We start from the raw sequence: 14745 nt of genomic DNA on the forward strand, positions 1-14745 counted from the left end.
ATATTTACCTTGGTTGCTTCTTTCAAATAATTGAAGATGTTTACTTCCAAAATAAACTGCTCTCCTCTGGTAACCGAGTAAGGAAGGTTCAAGGAAATGAAAAAGGGTTGAAAAGCTTCTAACTGGAAAACAAAATCATTATACAACAGTGAACCCCTGTGGTCATATATTAGCTATTAAATTTGCTACAGACAGTTTAGATTCAGATTTGTTCTAATTAGACTTTCCCATTGATAAACCTGGATTAGAGAACAAGGTTACTTGTATTGGACAATTAGCATTAGGGCGATATGCATTGTTTCTGATTTTTGGTTTTAACAAATAAACACCAATAAAACACACAATAAAAAATGAAAACAGTGTTTATCCAAAAATCTCCAGACAAACACCAGAAATAGTTAATTGTAGTTAATGGCTTGTCTATGCAGAGCAGTAATGTGGACTACAGGGGCTTGATTTCTAAAACACACTAATGGGTTTCACATTAATTGGTCTGTGTAGATCCTGCTGATGCACATTAAAGATTCTCTAGTGAGCTTTAACATAGCACTGTTTGAAACAGTGTGACACTACAGCACACTAGGGAACATTACAAAGAGATTACTCAGTACAGTACAAAGAGAGAGCCCCAGAAAAACCCAGTTTTTAGATATCTACATAGAATTCAAAAATTGCTAAAAATAAACCTCAAAAAATGAAATTAACAAACCCAGAAAAACAGAAGCCCTAGTAATATGATAGGACTGAAGCATGAGCTAAAGCAACTATTAGCACAGGGGTTCTCAAACTGGGGGTCAGGACCCCTCAAGGGGTCACGAGGTTATTACATGAGGAGTCATGAGCTGTCAGACTCCACCCCAAGCTCCACTTTGCCTCCAGCATTTATAATAGTGTTAAATATATAAAAAGGTGTTTTTAATTTATAAGGAGGATTCACACACAGAGGCTTGCTATGTGAAAGGTGTCACCAGTACAAAAGTTTGAGAACCACTGTTCAGTACAATAGCAAATGCCTTTTTCTGAGGACTCTCTGGGTATGTTTACACTGCAATAAAACACTGTGGCTAGCCGATGTCAGCTGACTCGGGCTCCCAGGCTCAGGTTGCAGGGCTATAAAATTGCAGTGTAGATGTTCAGGCTCAGGCTAGAGTCTTAGCTCAGACCAGCCACAGGTGTTTTACTGCAGCATAGACATGCTCTCTAGCCTGGTTCACATGCGAGGAGCTGGGCTCTTGGCACTTTTGAAAAGAAAGGCACTTCATATCTTAGGTGCCTAGAATGATTTAAAAGTTTAACTTCAGACATCCAGGTTTGAAAGCTTTGACCTTTCCCATCATTTGGGATCCTGTTAAATAATGATTTTCAACTGTTTTAGATGCTTAAGTAATGGATGATTTTAAAATGTGTCTCTCCATGGCCCTATCTTCATACCAATGGTGAAGGATATAATAAAATGCAAAATAATGGACTCGTTTAATAATCTATTTTTTCTTTTTTATGTATTGCTTTCTGAAAGTGCTGTAATTAGAGGTTTGTATTTTTAAGAATTATCTATATTAGGTATATTTTTGAAAATACAACATATTTTGAACTAAAGCTGTGAAATAAAGAAACAAAAGCAGGCAGCAAGCAGATGCACTTGTATTCCAACAAAGACAGACACCCAAAGGCACAGAATCACTGTATATCATTATGCAGTATTAAAGTTATTATGCATACAGGAGAAGGAGGGATACGGTACCACAGATTTTAAAGGAGAACTCCCCACTGATTTCAGTGTGCAACTCTGCTTAAAATTTGATAGTATTTAATAAGTCTTGTTTTCCTTATTAAAATAATCAGGTTGCTACTGTTCTTTTTACAATATAAAACTGAAAATAATAACCTGGGGTGTTACCGCTAACATAAACTGGAACTATATTGTACTATGTTACCTCAACAGGAGCAGTTGTAATTCCAAGTCCAAGGTTCTCAGATATTACAAAAGCACTGGCTACCCAAGAAGTGATGGTATCAGGTACAGTAACTTCCATTGTTGTGTCTCTGTTGGATCTAATAATAGAAAAGCACATCCGAATTTCAAAAGTGCTAATTTAATGCTCAGTTAATGAAATATTTAAGATAGATCATAAATGTAGTCTGAATTCTTAACAGGAAAGATTGTTGTTTACCTTTTCTTCTTCTCCTAACTTTCTGTAACTATGTTTTTGTTAGGCCCCAAAGTAATAATTAAATGGTGAATTAGAAATTACTCACTGTAAGACAATAAATCCCTGTATATTCTATAGAAATACCCTCCAGATGTCAGCTGTTTTCCTAAAGTTCCTGATACTGATTCTTAGTTAAATGAGTAGCATGTACTGAAGCACAATACAGGTCAGATTGTGCCACCAATTTAGCAATTTTGGATGGTAGCATGGTTAAGACACTGGACTAGGGATCAGTAAAGTAGGATTTAATTTCTGCGTCTACCACAGATTTTAGTGTCACCTGAGGTAAATCATCTAATCTCCCTGTGCCTCATTTACCTATCTGTATAAGGGACATAATACTACTTCCCTTTCCCCAACCTTTCTCTGTGTTGTTTATTTAGATTGTAAGATCTTCAGGCAGTGATTGTCTCTTAAAATGTATTTGTACAATGCCTAGCACAGTGGACCTCCAACCTTAGTAACTGCCTCTAGGTGGTACTGTAATATAAATAGTAATAGGAATCAATGCAGAATACTATTTAGAATGTAATAGTGCAACATGCCCCTAGAAAATAATTAAAATATGTCAGAAATCCAGAGCAAGTAAGTGCATTTACCTAGTGTTGGTGTCAATCCAAAGCCAAGTCTCCGGGAAATTTTTCCTTACATGTGGACTACTGAAAGCAGGAAATCCAGCTGCAGAATCTAGATAGTCAGTGAAATCTGCACTGTGGGGTATCATCTCATCATCTACAAAGTCAAAATTATTGTCAATTATCAGAAAACTCTACATAGCGAAAAAAAATAAAATTAGCAGCTTGTTTTGTGTATAATTATTCACAAACTCACGAGAAGTTTGGTAAGAGTACACATGGTATTTCTGAATTGAATTTAGTGTTATTGCACTGTTATTTTCACTTAAAAACACAAAAGCATTGCACACGAAATTTAAGTTTGGCAGGTCTCTATGTCTATACAGCATTTTGGAGCAAACAGGAGCAAGCCTCCCAGCTAGGTCATCAGACTTGGGCTAGCAGGTCTTGTGCTACACTCCAAACATAGCTGTATAGACAGTACTTTGAAGCTGCAGCTTGGGCTGGCACTCAGGCTCTGAAGTCTAGGGAGGGGGGTCTTCAGACCTCAAGCTCCACTCAAGCCACAACCTCAAAGCGCTGTTTAGAGCACTAGTGTGAGCCCCTCTAGCCCAAGGGCTCACTTCCACTTGCTTCCAAATGCTGTGTAGACATACTCTACTCTTTGGGGGTATATATATACTCCATAGTGTATGAATAGCGCTGTGCCAGGACTGCTGAGCCATTGCTGTTTAAGCCAATGGGAGTTGCAAACACAAAGCACCTCTCAGGTCCAGGCCCCTTACAGCCACTTCATGTCAAGACAGCAGTAGCATGGACAGAAACCAGAGTCCATGGGGGAAAAATGCAAAATAGCCTAAGTCCCATGTTCAGACCAACCTAAGCTGATCAGGAGCCTAAGTCCCATCAACTGATTTAAGTACTTATGAAAGTGTTACCCCATATTTATACCCCAAACTCTCCAAGCATCTCAGGTTGCAATCCTGCAAACACCTATTCATGAGGGTAGTCATTAGGGATGAAGCCAATGGGCCTTGTCACAGTGGTTAAGACTGCTCATGTCAATAAGCATTTACAAGATCAGACTCTTATGGTTTAATCTTGAGCCCAGAATCTGATTTAGCCAGGCTGGGTGCAGCGTAAATGACAGGAATTCTTCTCCCTAGACTGTAAAGTAGCTGCAGAGGTGCTCCACAGAGATTATTCAGTCATATGAAGTAAGGTTTTATGTACCCACACACATAAGACAGAGGGCGAAAGGATCTGTTTAATAGCCCTGCAGGCTCGATGCAATGAGCTCATGAAGAGTGCAACTCACCTCCAGTACATTGCACACAAATCTAGTCACCCAAGGTGCACAGCTGAACCACACTGGTTCTGCTGGATAGGAACCCTCTCCAGCTCTAGAGGAAGGGTCTGTATTTGAAATATCTATTTCAGAATTTGTCTTCAAGCCCCGATGGATCTTTTGTCACCTCAGACAATAACATAATCCTGACAAATACGCAAAATACACAAAGATAAAACATGTAGGCCAAATTCTCCCATATTATACCAGCTTACATACAGGTAAGTCTATGACTTCTGTGGAATGACTCTGGGTTTTTCCTGGTGTAACTAACCAGAATTTGTCCCTGTTTGTTTATCTTTAACTCTCCTGGATCTAGCAGATAACAACGTTTTGGCTATGCCAATTTTTATTACTTACAGAGAACATCATTCTTGTCTTCTGGAAGATTTGCATCAGTCAATACCCAGAGGTTGCACTTCTGGTTAAAAAATAACAAAACAAACGTACAGTCTATCTCAGTACAGGACATGCAAAGTACTCAATATCTTATTTTTTGTTTCTTTCATTCTTTTTAAATTTCTTTCTTTCTTTTTTAAATGCAAGTCAATTTTTAGCAAGTCAAATGCCTGCCACAACAAATGCTATTTTCTGACTTTGAATCCTTACCACACCATCAGACATCACTTAGGGTGGCATGACATTTTAGCGTAAAGAAAAAAAGAATTAAGTACAAAGACTTCAGTGGACTGATAGTTCATCTGCATGCTTTCATTTTGAAATGGGCATATAGTGATGAATTTCACTATTATCTATTAAAATTCTGTGAATACTTTCATTTTTAGACTTTTCTAAAACAAAATTAAATTCTCCCCAAAAACAACTTGATCCCCTCTTGACAAACACAGTAGAAACCATGAAAACAGTGCATTGTCTACAGCTTTCAAACTTTACTAGGAGTATTTAATATATTTTCCTTCTGCAGAGGATGTACAAACAATTAAAGAGAAAAAATCCAACTTCAAGATTTAAAAATGATACCTGAAAGACACTGAGAGGACTTCTCACTGAGTCAAAATATTGTGCTGTGTTGTACAAATGTAGTTCATGGAGCACCTAAGAAAAAGAAGATAATGCAAATTGTTAAAGCAGGATGCAATTCTTTACATAAAATATACTGTACAGGATGTTAATTTGCAGAGCTATCCCTCAAACAGTAGATCTCTTGGCTCTGGAATATTGGAGTTACCAGATGAATGGGGTTAGACAATAATGGCTTATACCAGTGGTGGGTAACCTGCGGCCCATGGGCCACGTGCGGCCCATCAGGGTAAGCTGATTGCAGGCCACGAGACACTTTGTGGACATTGACCGTCCGCAGGCATGGCCCCCGCAGCTTCCAGTGGCCGTTCTCAGGCAATGGGAGCTGCGGGAAGTAGCGGACATGTGTGAAGAGCTTTCCTACGTTATTTGGTTCTAAACAAAAAATTATTTGACTGTGAAAACTGAGCAGTTTGATGGACAAAGTTCAACGTGTTGGAAAAAAATGCTGAGTGGAATATTAGTCCTCTAGCATATCTAAGGAATGATAATTTACAGGACAGAACAAGTAGAATTCCAAATAAAGGGTCTCAACTTACAAATAGTATACTCATAAGCAGCTCACTAATGTTGGTAGACTACTTGAATGAGTAAGAATTGTTCACATAAGTAAAGGTTGCAAGATCAGTCCCAAAGTTGCATTTTATATGTCTATGTAAATATGTCTATGTAAAATAAAACATAAAAACTGTTACGTTTCCATAACCTTATTCTTTTCAGAAATACACTGCATGCAAAGCTTTTTTCTTTTACTTACACTGTCTTCTGTAATGTCATTACTTTCTCCCAGGAGCTTTGTACTTTTGTCAACAACTGAAAGTCCAATTACAGATCTGGGTTCGGTTGCACTGATTTTAAGGGAGACTTTCTCAGATGGATTGACTTTATCTTTATTCCAAGATATTTTGATCTAAGAAAAAGAAGAAAATTATGTTGGTTTAAATTATATAGTAATATTTCAGGGTCAGCCAAGAGCTTTCAATCATGAGCTTTTTATTTTAATTAGTTGTAGCTGAGAATCTGGTTTCACTGGGGAAGGCATGGTTCCCACCAACTCTTGGAAGGGACTAAGGGTTTACATGCTGCTCCCTTAACCCTCAGATTCCTTAGATCTGTAGTTGGTAAGCACCAGCATCCCCATGAACATCCTTTGTTTCTGTGATGGCCACTATCTTGGCCAATAATGAGTACTGAAGGGACCACTAGAGCTAAAAGGACAAGTCTGAGCTAAAGCACCAGGTTCTGTAGCTGAAGCAGTCACACTTACATCTTCTGTGGGTTGGGCACAGAGGGGGTTGTGTAACACACTCTGACCAGTGGGTTATACTTTCAATCTGCAAACCAGCCCCATAGGTTCCAAATGGCCCTTCCACAGCTATTCTCGTACTTGCATAAGGGGTTGAGGAACAGATGCCAGTTCAGTACTCCTGTTTCAGATTAATAATTTTGCCCTTTTCTTAATTAGAAAACCAAATTTTACTCTAAACTCTTGACTGGAAAAATGAATTGAAGGAGAGAAACAGGTCTTCACAGCACTACATTCATTGTGAAAAGTCTGGGCCAGTGGCAAACATACTATCAATGGCTAAAGTAAATGTGATTATCACTGCTTATTATGCTGTAAATAAGACAACAGACTGATTCATGAAAAGAGTTGGGTTTGGATTAAATGACATTTAAAACACAGTTGCTGAGTTATTTATTGAAATAAAAAGCAAGAACAGGCTATAAATTACTCCCAAAAGTAACCAATTACGTTTCTGTTGCACATAGGAAATTTGAATAGCTACTCCTCACAAAGAGAAGTAGAAATAGCCTGGAATTTTTGTAGCTTTGAAGAAGATCAATTCTTTCATTATATCCCATTGGTTTCCAAATCTGAAGGTTTCAGTGGCTCAAATCATGAGGCTAATATTTAATTCCCATTAATTCTTCTTCCCAATTTTCCATTATCTCTGTATTTAAGATTGCCTGGTTTTCTCATCTTTAAATTGCACTTTAATTATATATTTATATTTTGGCCTGTTCCCACAAACCCATGCTCACAAGACTAGTCCTTACTCAAAAGTTTGCAAGAACAGGCCCTAGCTCTGTAATATAAAGTATACTGTAATCTTCACTAGGACCCTAATACAGCACCACTGAAGTCAATGGAAAGATATGCTTTCTTGTTACAAATATCTTCTCCTGTTTCTGATCTTAAACTTCTGAGTTTTAGCTCTCAGCTACGTTACCTTTACTGATTGTTATTTTTAATTTATTGACCTTCTAAAAACACAGATATGCAACACAGCAGGAATGTGTCACATATGGGGTATGAACTGCAGCTTTCTGACCCCCTTGCCACACAACCTGTATATAACACCACAAAAAATCCTCAGCTCCCAAGGATGGTTCCAATGAAAATTGTTCAGCATATTCATAGATTCCAAGGCCAGAAGGGACTATTGTGATCATCTATAACACAGGGCATGGAACTTCCACAGAATAAATTCTAGGACATATCTTTGAGAAAAACATCCAATTCTAATTTTTAAATTGCCAATTTTAAAATTACAACTCTTGATAAAGTATTCCAATGGTTAATTAACCTCATTGTTAAAAATGTACACCTTATTTCAGGTATGAATTTGTCTGGCTTCATCTTCCAGCCGTTGGATTGTATCCTACCTTTATCTACTAGATTGAAGAGCCCATTATCAGATATTTGTTCCCCATGTAGGTACTTACAGATTGTAATTAAGTCATGCCTAAACCTTCTTTTTGTAAGCTAAATATATTGAGCTCCTATGAGGCATGTTTTCTAATCTTTTAATCATTCCCATAGCTCTTCTCTGCCCCTCTACAACATCCTTCTTGAATTCTGGACAACGAACTGGATGCAGTATTCCAAAAGTGGTTGCACCAATGCCAAATACAGAGGTACAATATCCTCCCTACTCCTACTAGAGTTTCTCCCGTTCAAACATCCAAGTATCACATTATCAGAGGAGTAGCCATGTTAGTCTGGATCTGTAAAAAGCAACAAAGAGTCCTGTGGCACCTTATAGACTAACAGATGTATTGGAGCATAAGGATCACATTTTAAGGATCACATTAGCCCTTTTAGCCATAATGCGTTTGACTCCATTGAACAGGAGAAAAATTCCCACTGGCCAACCTTGTCCCAGATGCCACTGCTGTATTGCCACAAAGAGAACTGGCAGTACTCATGGAGAGAGGGATAAACAGTCCCTCTATGCAGTCTCTCCACAGTTCGGTTCCTCTCCACACAGCAGAAACGTCTTCATTTCACTGTGTTTTCTGCCTTCCAGATTCATATCACAGCTGGGAGTATTTCTCCTCTGAGAGGACAACACTTGTATTTTCTGAGTAGGGCCCTTCTGAATCTTTCTCTAGTCCAGTTCTGGGGGAATCATAGTTGAAGAAATTCTCTCCTGGTTTTCTATGATACCAGTATCTTCCCAATGTCTCCTCAAACAGTCTTTCACATACGGCCGGAACCAACTGCCAGTGAAGTCAGTGCAAGTCTTTCCACTGAATTCCGTGAGCTTTGAATCAGACCTACATTGAGGAGGATTTTTATATCTGCAAATCTTCCATTCTAAACTATTACTTGGCATGTAAGACATATAAAGAAAGTCATTGCAAACTCAGTCTTTGATTTACTACCTTGTTTTCAAGAACAGGCTGAATAGACAGAGTCAGGGCATCATTTACAACTTCCCCATTCTCATCAATATAAAAGATACTTATACAAGCCACAGGAGCCCAGGAATTTTCTGGTTTTAAAGTGAACGTTGTCAAAGCCTCTGTGCCTACAGCCACAATCTGTTCTTTAGCTACCACCTGAAAGGGAAAATAAAATGTCCACGTTATAATAAGATACTAATTGTATTGCAATCACAAATTGACACCATTCTTCACTTCAGTGCCGAGAAAGATCACCGAATATACATTTCAGACCTCCAATCCCAACAAAACCAACAAAAGACCATACTTAACATTCTTGTTATTCCTAAGATATAAAAAACAAGGAGAACCACCAGACTTCCAAACTGTTCATTTTTTTCAAAAAAGCAGTCTTCCTTTACATTATAAAAAAGAAAAAAATAGATCTGTGCCCTATTTCAGGTCAAATGTAAGATTCTAAGGTCACACTTGGTCAGCTTGCTGTTAATAGAAATCTATCCATCTAACAGCAAGCATCTTGATCATCAGGGTTAGAATGTGCTGTGACCCCATGTGGCTTCTTGGGGTGGAGGGGTTGGAAATGCACCCCTGCCCAGTAGATGAGCACAATCTAATTGGTGAGAGCTGGCACTGCTGCTAAGGCTCAATAGCTAACAGAGCTGGCCTGACATAGAGAGGAACACACTCCTCCCTTTAAAAGAATGGCAGAGCGGCCTCTCCCATACAGCTCCAAGGGGACAGTGGGACTCCCTCTGAGTAAGGACTGAGCAAATACAAAGTAAGAATTGGATCCACTGTGTTTACCAAGCAAATCAATAATAATCAAATCTCTTAAATATTGAATCACATTTTTTTTTTACTCATTTGACTTTATCTCAGGTTGGTAACAATCACCTCAAGTCATACACATGTAAAATTGGTACGTTACCAAATAACTGATCTCCTTTATTATCTTGTTGCTTGCAACATTCAGCTCAAAAGGAATCCCAGCCTGGAGAAATAACATGATGATAGGACTAAATAGTTGTCCATGATGAATACCTGACAGTAATGTTTTATTGGCAAGTATAGCTTCATATGAACATGTGTTACCTTTACATCTTGTCTTGGTTTTTTTATCTGGAGGTAAGTCATGCTGGGGGAGTTGAATACACCGTGAACTGCTATGTTACTTTCACTATCAAGGAAACTAGCCTGTAAGACAATACAAAAAAGGCTGTTGCTAGAATTATAAAAATCTATTTAATGCTCATGTATATGCTATCATTATATACTGTATGACACAGACTAAAAATGTTATATACATATGGTTTCAACATAGGGTGACCAGATTATCCAAGTGAAAAAACAAGACATGCGGCATGTGGATGGGTGAGTTCATGGTGAAGAGCGTGGGCAGGAAGGTATACTTGGGACTGGCTTGGCAGATTAGAGAGAGGGCATGTAGCAGCTCAGTAGAGCTTGGCACAGCTCTGAAGCAAGTTTACGAAACGGGGAAAGATTTTTTGACAACCTTACTGCAAGCCTAGAACAACCTTAAGAAACCGGGAAATTCCTGATTTTTGGGGACAACCAACCTAAAGTGGTGGGAAGGGGAAAGTGGCATCATGAGACTGGCCTGACATGCATTGATCCATGATCCCCATATGTGCTGTCATTCTCGTCAGTCCAGCTGCCCACAGGCTCTGACTAGGTGGTCAGGTTTTGCAAGGGGGTTACATAACACCATTTTTTTTCACCAAAATTTCAAGGACCCTAGGAACGCCCTTGAAAAAGGACATTTAGGGCCATGTGGTTGCCATTCTCATAGTACTCATGTCTGGCATGTCACTTAAAGTCAATGAGCAACTGAGTGGAGATTAGTTTTCAGATATTTTTAAGGCACTATCATTAATAACATTAGTAATTCCTTGGTTGGTCATATCTCCCATTAGTTTATATCAACTACAGTTATTCTCATTGTGGTCTGTTTCTATTCAGTTCTACTGGTATAAAATCCAGAGCAACTCTACTGAAGCCAATAGAATTATTCTAGATTTACACTGATATGATTTAGAGAGGAACCTGGCCCCATGAATTTCATCTAGAAACAGCAACAGCTGGTGAGAGAGCTCAAACTCAAACCAATAAAATTACAATTTTCCAAAGATCTCAGAATCTTGTCACTACTCATGGCCTTGAACTGAATATGAAACCCACTTCTTATTTTAACCTCCTGTTCTCCCTTACCCTCCTCAGAGGGGATAGCATTCACTGTGCCATTCATCAAGTGAGCTATGAAAACAGACAGGGAATCACCTGAAGTACAACTAGAGTTATACCTTCCCTATTCTTCTTCTAGGGCTAATCATCAATATCTTCAAGCTCCCACATGAGGACCAGAATTCTGACAGCACAGATGAGTAGATAAGGCACTACCCTGCACAACAGAAGACCTGGTTTCTATTTCTGGTTCTGCCACTGACCTAGTGTGTGACACTGGGTGAGCCATTTCAGTTTTCTGTGCTTCTGTTTCCTTTCCCATCCATTGTCTGCCTTGTATACTTAGTGTCAGGCAGTCTCTCTCGCTATGTGGTGTCTAGGACAATGGCCTGGGTGCTACTGTAATGCAAACAAGAAATAATTGCTTCTCACACCAGCTGTTGCATAAGTCAGAGGCAATGTACTGTTGAAAAGCCACTACAGTCTCATTCTTTGAATTGTGCTGGATTAATGCTTTGAGTTTTCATGATGTAAACAATACCTTAATGAGCAGACTCATCGTATTAGTCAGAACCGGGACCTCAAGGTGAATGATTCCATTTTCTGGGACAGTATAATTTAGGATATGCACTGTCTCATTTCTCTGCTGCACAGCTCCATTTTCGTATACAGAGAACACAGCATGGTGAGGAACTGTGTCTGACTGTTCTGCAGTGACTGTGACATAATTTTGTCTCTCTTCGGCCGTCAGCTGATTTTTGTCAGAACGTGTTACTTTTAGCTAATAAGAAAAAACAAGGAAGTAGTCATAAGACAGGCCACAACATAAATCCAGGATTCATGAGATGTAACTATACATTCGTTTTTATGACATGATTATATTTTTCAAACAGCAGTTATCTTCAGGTTTGTAATATGTCTGTCATGACACCTCAATTCCTGCATGTGACACCTCAACATGCAGCAGTGGTTTCACAAGAACACTAGTAATCTTCACAGTTGGAAAGGGGAAGGTTTCCCATTGTGCCTGCTTTGTCTTGCTTCCCATTCCATTTACCAGTCAGAGTCAGTATCATAGAATTGTAGAAACACTGGAAGGGACCTAGAGAAGTCCTCTAATCCAACCCCCTGCCTCAGCACAGGGGTTGGACTAGAAGACTTCTCTAGGTCTCTCCCAGTGTTTCTACAATTCTATGTTACTGACTCTGACTGGTAAATGGAATGGGAAGCAAGACAAAGCAGGCACAATGGGAAACCTTCCCCTTTCCAACTGTGAAGATTACTAGTGTTCTTGTGAAACCACTACAGCATGCCACAGCTAAGTATGCGCATTGAGCACGAGTAGCAACAAGGGTTAGTCCAATGTCTAAGTCACGTGTAGGAGGAACAGAACTGATTCAGACATGGGCTCATCAAAAAGCCTGAGGAAAAGTCCCAAAATGAGCAACCTCCAGTACACAACTTCTCCACTTCAAATCCCTCAGTTACCTTCACAGATTATATCAGTTCTCACATTTCATTAATCCCTTCCCCCGTACCATATCCAGTCTCCTCTCTATCTCACACTCCATAAATTCACCCCCTACACAATTCATCTCTCTCCTTCCCTAATCTAAAGTCTACCCCTTCCACCAGACTGTTAATTCTCCCTCACCCCTCAGTCCACTAATTTGCCTTCTTCTATGTGTATCTCATATTCAGAGCTCCACTTATCAGTAGATGTTCCATATGTGTGGATAGCTGACAATCCCTCTCTTCGCTTGTCAGCTGCTCAACACTGGTACCAGCTTCCTCCAATACCTCCCACTGTGTCTTGCTTTGGAGGATAAAGTGGATGAGGATAAAGAGGGAGCAAGTTGAGAGGACAGCAAGGGAAGGGAGAAGAACCAAAAGCCAAAGACACCAGTTGTGAGGCCACAGTCTTCAGCTAAATGGTAAGGTTAGGCTGGCCTGCTGTGAATGCTCATATTCAGCACTTGCCATTTATCTGTCTGGATCCAAGTTTTTCACAGCATCAGCACACAAAAATTTCACTTGGCTCATTTCAACAGGGTTTTAAGTGTTTCCCTTTTACATGGCGCAATTGTGATTGCCTGTTAAATGATGACATTGTCATAGAGTAGAAACCCTTTTATCTGTCTAAAATTGGGAACATGAGATTTAGTTAGATGACAGGGTTTTAGGTAAAAGGAAAAGGAAAAACACAGAGGACATAACCCATTTTCAAAAACCAGAGGTTTTTACATAAGGTGGTTTTGGATAAACAAGTTTTACAGGATTCTAGAAAACAGCTAAGTAATAAGTGTATGTTAGTAAAAGCACGAGATTCATTAGCTAACAGAGTTATTTAAAAGATCCAGACTAGCTATAGAGTGTTCTGACTGAACAAAAATATGGTATCAAAATGGAAAATAATCAGCCCCGATGCAAATCCTAAAGACTCTGTGAAAAATCTCTTTTCCTCAAGAGCCTTCACCAACCATCTCCAAATATATCCCATGTACCTGAGCCAATATCCATTCTACAACATTTCCCATCGTTTTATAATTTTCTAGTGCTAATGACACTCGTGCTAAAATTGCTGGCACAAATACAATGAAATAAGAGGTGTCCTTAGAATAAATTTGTAAATTCCCCCTAACCCTCAGCAGACATTTTTAGCTAAGCAGAACCAAAAAGGAACACTGATTATTTTTCTTACACAAGAACTATCTTGATGAACAAACCATAATTAAATAGAAGAACTTACAGTAGCTGTGAAGTTCAGAGAAGGCTTTAGAGTTCTAGCATAGTCATAAAAGTCAATGATGTAGTCATTCTGCTTTGGAAATACAGTGGTGCTTGCATTCTGAGTGATTCCTGTTGGAGTAATCATGAGTGTTCAGAAGACATGATTTCATATATAATCCTTTCAAAAGGCTTCTCTCAGCTCTTCACAACACTGAGGAAACTCTCTTGTATTTCAAACATTAATTCCAACCACCCCCATTTCTACTGTTGTCAATATCCTTCCCAGTGGGGACTCCAGTGCCCCGACAATCCAGGCATACGCACTGGTACCCTTTCCCTCAGCACCAGATCCCTGAGGCTGTACAGTGCTTCCATGTGTTACACTGCTCCACTCCACACATTGCCATCCTCCCTATTCTCTCCCATGATTTGAAGGGTACAGCCTTCTGAGCCCTTCTGCATATAAACAAACTGCTAGGATATGGCTCAATCATTTGTTCTCTATAGCAACATCACATTGTAAGTAACATACCTGTAAGTGATTCTGTAACTACAGCTATAATTTCTGTTGGCCCTCTGTAAACTATATCACGCTGATACTGTGCATGTTGGACAGCAGTTACATTTTCAAACTCCAAGTAATTAAAAGTGAAGTTCACAGATCCATTGATCTATAACGAGAAAACAAAGATTTTAATTTGTTTGACTGGATTTTTTCCAATGGAGTCATCGAAACTCAAAGCAGTTAAAATCCGGACAACTTTTTTTATCCATTATTTCTAGTTAAATCAGATAGTTCCCTCAATAAAAAACTACAATTACAGTTCATGAATTAAGATATTAATACTTTGTTTTTGCAATCATCATTCTTGTTTACTATCACTCTATCATCAATAACAGTATTTTAACTGTAAGCAACAATAGGGTCTGATCCTGGCAAATTTTG

The 14745-nt window shown here is 39.0% G+C and overlaps 1 protein-coding gene across 4 annotated transcripts in view; it reads right to left on the reverse strand.

The window, feature by feature from the left end:
- CD109 (CD109 molecule) overlaps positions 1-14745 on the reverse strand; it is a 127565-nt gene that overhangs the window by 39523 nt on the left and 73297 nt on the right. For all 4 annotated transcript variants that reach the window (XM_050950611.1, XM_050950613.1, XM_050950614.1 and 1 more), the window contains 12 exons: positions 14332-14470; positions 13819-13928; positions 11611-11850; positions 9960-10061; positions 9796-9858; positions 8847-9023; positions 5932-6084; positions 5115-5189; positions 4494-4554; positions 2810-2942; positions 1935-2052; positions 9-122 (listed from right to left, as the gene is read on the reverse strand). In XM_050950611.1, the coding sequence (XP_050806568.1) occupies positions 9-122; positions 1935-2052; positions 2810-2942; positions 4494-4554; positions 5115-5189; positions 5932-6084; positions 8847-9023; positions 9796-9858; positions 9960-10061; positions 11611-11850; positions 13819-13928; positions 14332-14470 (1485 nt within the window). The remainder of the gene's footprint in view (positions 1-8; positions 123-1934; positions 2053-2809; positions 2943-4493; positions 4555-5114; positions 5190-5931; positions 6085-8846; positions 9024-9795; positions 9859-9959; positions 10062-11610; positions 11851-13818; positions 13929-14331; positions 14471-14745) is intronic.

The sequence above is a fragment of the Gopherus flavomarginatus genome, chromosome 4, assembly GCF_025201925.1.
Source record: "Gopherus flavomarginatus isolate rGopFla2 chromosome 4, rGopFla2.mat.asm, whole genome shotgun sequence".
NCBI lineage: Eukaryota > Metazoa > Chordata > Testudines > Testudinidae > Gopherus > Gopherus flavomarginatus.